This window comes from Beta vulgaris, chromosome 4 (assembly GCF_026745355.1).
Source record: "Beta vulgaris subsp. vulgaris cultivar EL10 chromosome 4, EL10.2, whole genome shotgun sequence".
NCBI lineage: Eukaryota > Viridiplantae > Streptophyta > Magnoliopsida > Caryophyllales > Amaranthaceae > Beta > Beta vulgaris.
The window spans coordinates 56,067,585-56,074,982 of record NC_079205.1 but is presented as its reverse complement, the minus strand read 5'-3'; the positions used below and the strand labels follow the sequence as shown (position 1 = coordinate 56,074,982).

Genomic DNA, 7,398 nt, shown 5'->3' with positions numbered 1-7,398 from the left:
CCTGCGATTTTAGTCTGCGAGAACAATCACTGTAAGTCAGACTGCATTTCATTTCTCTTCTTTGTTTCATATGATGTATGCCTTTTGTTTTCTAAGTGGGTGTTTCAACAGTCGTAATTCGAATCGGTCGGTAAATGAGGGAAATGGTTACAATTTTAGTACATTGGTTGCCGTATTTTGTGATTTTAGGCCAACATTGAATTGTGGGAATTTGGTTGATATCTTTCTGAATTGAGAGGAAGGGAATGTATATGATTGCTGCTAGTTTGTGCATTGTGGCAATTTGGTTGATATCCTTGTGAAATTATATTGTTTATCTCGAACAACATGTAATGAAGTTATGAAGACGATCTCTCATATAATTCTGTTTTTTAACACTTGAAAAGTTTATACCAAACAAAGTCTAAGAGTAGTGTGCTTGAATAGAGGTAATGAACTAAGGAATAACGGGAGATAAAGATACGTACAAGGAAGATAAGTATAGTATGAGACATTGCGGATTCATCTCCGAGATCTACAAACTTTGTACATCAAGTGGTATTTTCGTAAATACTTAGAATGCTACTGATATTAAGTCGTAGGAGTTAAATATTTTAGTTAAAAAAAATTATAAAGGAAAATCACGATGTATTTCACCCATACGACTTGATATTCGTAGCTTATGAATTTGTATAGTTTGTGTAGTATATAGTTTCTTGAATGCTCTCTTTAGAATTATGTGCTTCAATTATGAGTTAGAATTCTTGAATGCTCAATTTAGAATTTGAAACTTATGTCATTCCTTTACATTGTAGTTTAGTTGCCACCTTAGTCCTCATCGGTTTGCCGGTTCTCCAAGCTCGTGCACTTGTGCTCGTCTTCGCTGCTCCTTGAGAGCAGAGGTATGTATTATATCTTTTGTTATTTTTTTTATGTATGTTAATGTAACCATTAGTTTGGATTTAGGAATGTATATATGTGAATTGTTTGGTTATTATGTGATTGGGAAAATATATGTTGAATCATAACCAAACCTATATGGACATACCTTAATGGGGTGGGGAGGGAAATCTAAGGAATGGATTGGTTTGTGTTGTTTTATTGCAATGTGCATCATTTGCCTAGATACCCGTTCGAGGCTTACTCATTAGGAGTAAGTCTTGAATAGTCCCCGGTTTGGGACTGTCTTTGAGTTTCTTATCTCACTTAGGATGTGAATGAATGTTTGGTTTTTGATTCTAAGAAAGATCCGGCTCATTTCCCTAAGCGTTCTCTGGGTACATATGTTGATAGTTTAACTACTATCTTCATCGTGTACTTGGAGAACTGTAGGGAAGTGCTGCCGGATTTTTCTTAGAATTGAAAACCAAATGTTCATTCACTAGTGAGATGAGAAACTCAAGGATGGGTTAGGTTGGAGTGATAAGGACCCAAATGGTCATGACTGCATTTGATAAACTACTTTGAATGATGTGATCGATTGTATTCTTGTTTGGTGTCTCTAGTGTATGAATATGGATCGAAACTGGATGTATGGTAATCGAATTTCGACGACATTTCTACAAGGGGTTAATGAATTTATCAGAGTTGCGTTAGAACATCAATCGGAGAATGGGTCAAAGTTAGTCTTGTGTCCTTGTTGTGATTGCAATAACTCAAGGGGTATCGTGATATGGATCAAATTAAAGATCATTTGATTCGTCGTGGGTTTAAGAGTAACTATACTAGGTGGACATGGCATGGAGAGTTTTATGATGTGGGTATGAGCTCCACTAGCTTGTGTGATGATTTGCATGTTGATGAGGTTGAGGTTGAGATTGAAGGAGATGGTTATAATGAGAATGATAGGGTAGATGATGAAAATGACATGGTAGATGATGAAATATGATAGAGTAGATGAGATGTTGCACAATTTGGAGGATGAAAGAACCGATCGTCCGCATATGTATGATAGTATTTTAAGTGCAGCGGAAAAACCTATGTATCCGGGGTGTGAGAATTTCACTAAACTTTCTGGAATCCTTACATTGTTCAATATGAAATCGAAGCATAGTTGGACAGATAAAAGTCTAAGTGAGTTGTTCACTTTTTTACAAGAATTGCTACCTGAAGGGAATGAAATGCCCAACTCTACCTACGAGGCAAAGAAATTGTTGTGTCCATTAGGTATGGAATATGAGAAGATACATGCATGTCAAAATGATTGTGTGTTGTATCGAAACGAGTACCAGGATTTGCGTGAGTGTCCTAGGTGTGGAAAGTCTCGATACAAAGTAAAAAGAATAATGATGAGGGGATGAGAAAGAAAGAAACTCCGGCGAAAGTTCTTTGGTATCTACCAATCATTCCGAGATTTAGGCGTTTATTTTCGGATGAAAATAATGCTAGATTATAAGATGGCATGCGACGAGAGGAAGAAAGATGGGATGCTTAGACATCCGGCCGATTCTCCGCAATGGAGAAATATCGACCGAAAGTTTCCCGATTTTGGTAAAGAACCTCGAAATCTTAGGCTTGGACTTTGTACAGATGGGATGAACCCATTTGGCACACTAGGTACCCAACATAGCACTTGGCCGGTTCTACTGACAATTTATAATCTCCCTCCCTGGTTATGTATGAAGCGTAAATTTATTATGCTATCGCTTCTTATTTCGGGTCCTAAGCAACCCGGAAACGATATAGATGTGTATCTTGACCCGCTTCTTCAAGATCTGAAATTGTTGTGGGATGAAGGTGTTTCCATGTTCGATGCGTATGCGAAAACTGACTTCACATTGCGTGCCATGATATTTTGCACGATTAATGATTTCCCGGCTTATGGGAATTTGTCAGGGTATACGGTTAAAGGAGCAAAGGCATGCCCTATTTGTGATGAGAATATGATTGATAAGCGGTTACATCATTGTGGGATGTACCTGCATTATCGTACATGGCTTCCTTTAGATCATCCATTCCGTAGGAAGAAAAAGTTGTTCAACGGAAAAGTGGAGATGAGAGAAGCCCCTGTACCTTTACGTGGAAAAGAGGTTTCTAATAGGGTAAAGGATATTGAAACAATTTTTGGCAAGCCCTTCAAAAGTGTCTCAAAGAACTTATACAAGAAAAGATCTAAGTTTTGGGACCTTCCGTATTGGGAATGTTTGGAAGTCAGACATTGTCTTGATTTAATGCACATTGAGAAAAATGTTTGTGATGCCATTGTCGGACATTGTTGAATATGCCCGGGAAGACAAAGATGGAGTTAAAGCTAGGAAAGACATGGCTGAGATGGGCAGACCAGAACTAGCACCTCAGGAGCGGGGACAACGCTATTATCTTCCACCAGCTTGCTACACTTTGTCTAAGAAGGAGAAAACTAGTTTTTGTGAGTCCCTGCATAGGTTAAAGGTTCCTGCTGGATACTCGTCAAATTTCCGAAACCTTGTTTCACTGAAGGACTTGAAACTTGTTGGTTTGAAATCTCATGATTGTCATATCTTGATGCAGCATATATTACCTGTTGCAATACGAGGAATTTTGCCTTCCCAAGTAAGATATACAATCACAAAATTGTGTTTCTTCTTCAGAACTATCTCTAACAAGGTGATTGATCCTAACATTCTAGATAACTTGCAAGCCGATGTAATAGAGACGATGTGCCGATTTGAAATGTACTTTCCACCATCATTCTTTGACATCATGCCTCATTTGATAATCCATCTTGTCAGAGAAATTAAACTTTGTGGGCCCGTTTGTATGAGGTATATGTGGCCTTTTGAAAGACATATGGGTACTCTGAAGGGTAAAGTGATGAATCCAGCTAGACCAGAAGCAAGTATTGTGCAAAGAACAGTTGCTGAGGAAGTATCTGAATATGCAAGTCAGTATTTAGCACGTGCACAAGCAATTGGTTTGCCAAAATCTAGACATGAAGGAAGGCTTGATGGTTGTGGTACCATTGGGAGAAAAGAATGTGTCTTAATGGAGAGTTGAAAAGAAAAGCAGAATTGATTGTGTTACAAAATCTGAAACAAGTTCATCCTTACTTAGATGAGCACATGACTGTGCTTAGTGTTCAGTATCCATTGTTTAATGAACGTGACTTGATGATTGAGCATAATCGGACGTTCGCTGATTGGTTTAAAGAACGAGTTATGAACCAATTATCTGATACTCCTAACGATGTATCGGATATATTGAAATGGTTGGCATATGGGTCAAAGACGCAAGTTCTTTCCTATGAGGGGTATGACATCAATGGTTATACATTTTATACTAAACGGCAAGATGACAAATCCACGATGCAAAACAGTGGTGTTACGATGGGGCTTTGTCATCAGAGTATAAAAGTAAAACAGATAGAACGATTGTTGAGACAATGAAGTCTTACTATGGGTTCATTGAAGAGATATTAGAACTTGACTATGTTGACTTCAAGATTCCGTTTCCAATGCAAGTGGGTTGATATTCGTCGTGGTGTGAAGAAAGATGAACATGAATTTTTTACATTAGTCAATTTCAGCCGGTTAGGACATCATGAAGATAACTTAATATTGGCATCACAAGCAAAACAAGTATTCTACATGGTTGACCCTGCCGATTCAAAATGGTTTGTTGTCATGGAAGGAAAAAGGAGAATACTTGGAATTGATGATGTACACGATGAAAAAGATTACGATGCACAATTCAATGAAGTCATTGCTTCGTCAGTAGTCATTCCAAGTACATTAGGGGAAGATCTAGACACAAATTACATTCGCCGAGACCACAATGAGGGATTTTACGTTGGCAAAGAAATAGCTGATTAATAGGTAAATTATGTAATATTTGCACAACTACTAATGTTTATAATCTTTTATTATTTATTTTGTGTTTTGCATGTTCAAATAATTGTGTATTAATTTATTGATTAATCTAACATGTACATGGTTTCAGGTGTAGTGATGGCAGGTGAGACAATGCGTGATGCATCTGATGAGCCCCAGATTACTGATGCAGCTGCTACGAAGAAGAAAAGTAGGCCAAGAGGTCCTACAAAAGGGATACGTTCCAAACCCGGCATTCAGAGAGTTCTTGCTTGGGATGAGTGGATACGTCCATTTGGGCGCTATGCTGTGAGTACAAGATTTATTGTGGGGAATCAGTAGAAGCAAAGTGTCTATCTTGTACGACACTTGGGATGATGTTCCAGAAGGCACGAAAAACACTTTGTGGGAAGATGCTAAAGTAAGTAACCTTATTTTTATAATAAACTAATTGAGATTATATTTGTTATTTTAATCGTTTATTATTAATTGGTTTATTTTTGTATATTGAAGAGAGAATTTGGAATAGAAGAGAATGTTTTGAAGAAACGAGATGTCTTGACTACTAGGGGTGTTCAATGTCGGATATCGGATCCGATCCGAAAATTTCGGATCGGGGAAATTGCGATCCGAAATTTTCGGATCGGATCACCGGGTTTTCGGATCGGATCACCGGATTTTCGGATCGGGTCCGTTTGAAATTTTTGAAAAATCCCGATCCGAAAACCCGAAATTTTTTCGGATACCCGATCCGAAATCTTAAAATCGGATATCCGAAATTTCGGATCGGATCGGCGGATTTTCGGATTGGATATTTTTGCACACCCCTATTGACTACATGTGATAAACGGTGGAGATATTTCAAGTCAAGATTGGTGACCAGATGGATCACGAAAACGAGGAAGGGGCCTAACAATGATAGGCTACCATACGTGATGTATCCTTTCATCACACGAGAGATCTGGGACCAGTTTGTACAAAAATGTAGCTCTAAGGAGTTCCAGGTATGTAATTTATAATATGAAATTATATTTTCATTACGTTCTTTAATATTGACTAGTTACTAAATCCTATATTAGGCAAAAAGTGCAAAAGCAAGAATCTCTCAGGCTGCTAACAAGCATCCTCATTTTTTGGGCCAAAAATCATTTGCGGAGATGATTCCCATTTGGCAAAGCAGAGGGTATATCCCTTCCGCTACAGCATCATCTGTTGACTCATCTACATCATCAGTGATTTCCTCCTTGCCGGATCGGACATTGCCTTGGCTTCTCGCGAGATCGAAAAAAGATAAGGATGGAAATTTCTTCTTTCCTAATGAAGAAACACAAAAGATAAAAGAGTCCATTGTAAGCATTGTTCAAATTTTATAACGTTTTTCTTGTCTCCTTATCTACTAATCATATGACTTTTTTTTAACTTGAACGCAGGATGATTGGAAAAAGAAAGAAGCTGAAGGAGAGTTTGTTCCAGGTCGGATGGATGATGCTCTTTCACGTGCTTTGCAGAGGAAAGACCGACCTGGGCGTGTGTTAACAGCTGGGCGTAGCATTGGGATTACATCTGTTTGGGGAGACCCTGATCGGAGCAGTACTGCTCGCAAGGGTAAGGGCATGGATGATGAGGAGATTCAGGCATTAGAGGCTAGAGTGAGTCAAAGAGTTAGAGAGCAGACTATGGAAGAGATGAACTCAAAGATAGATGCTATGGTTCAAGAAAGGTTAATGGCTTATGCGACACAGTTAGGTATTCCAGTACCGACTCCTTCCACTCCAGTCGTTCCTAGTAGCTGTCAATCGGGGGGCAATGATCCATTTGCGGACTTGCAGGTATATTGTCATTTTATATATGTTCTAATTATTATATTATGCTTTCTAAAACACTTAATTGATGTCATTCTTTTATTGGATGTTAAGAGTCAAGCTCCATGTCTCTTGGCAATAGCGGATGTCACGGGACCGATCGTTGTAGCTGAGGGTACCGTTCATCCACAGGACAGGAGTCATCGTCACACTCTACGCCGCCGTGAAAGTGAGTGTTGATGATTTTTATGCGGATTACGCGGAATGTCAGTTCCACTCCCTACTCCATTCATCACGAAACTCAGTCAAGCTGAGGGTTCTTTCATACAATGGCCGAAAGAGTAGTATTTCTAGTTTCAGATAATCAGGTAACTTATATTTAGTATTATGATTTAGTATATATTAAGAAATTCAAATGTATATACTTAGAAATCTTGATTTATATAGACCAAATAATCTTTATTTTATATATAATATGAATTAAAAAGAAGTTGATTTGAATTAGGAACATATACCTAAAGAAGGTGCAAAGAAGAAGAAAAAAAAACAGTAGTTGTAATGATCCTTGCACCGATGAGTCTGCACATAGGCACATAGATCCATTGATTAGCTGTCACTTGAGGATATGTCTGATGCGGTCAAGGAGATGCATCGTTTGTTTTGCCAAAAACCTCAGATGAGCCTTTTACTATCGAGTTAGTAGGGTCCTGCTTCAACTATCCTTCTGATCAGATGATCATTCTCTCCCGACAAGATGTTTTCCAACTTCTGACGGGAGAATGGCTTAATGTATCCGTTTTGCAAGTATTTATGATGTGAGATTTCTCAAA

At 38.3% G+C, this 7,398-nt stretch overlaps 1 protein-coding gene across 1 annotated transcript; it reads left to right on the top strand.

Annotated features, from left to right (window-relative positions):
• The first annotated feature begins 5,854 nt into the window (after window positions 1-5,854).
• On the top strand, window positions 5,855-6,808 carry LOC130591203 (uncharacterized). The gene is made up of 3 exons (XM_057394144.1): window positions 5,855-6,115; window positions 6,197-6,595; window positions 6,683-6,808. Exons 1-3 carry the CDS (start codon window positions 5,924-5,926, stop codon window positions 6,806-6,808), a joined length of 717 nt encoding a protein of 238 aa, XP_057250127.1. The 5' UTR covers window positions 5,855-5,923.
• The last annotated feature ends 590 nt before the right edge of the window (window positions 6,809-7,398 follow it).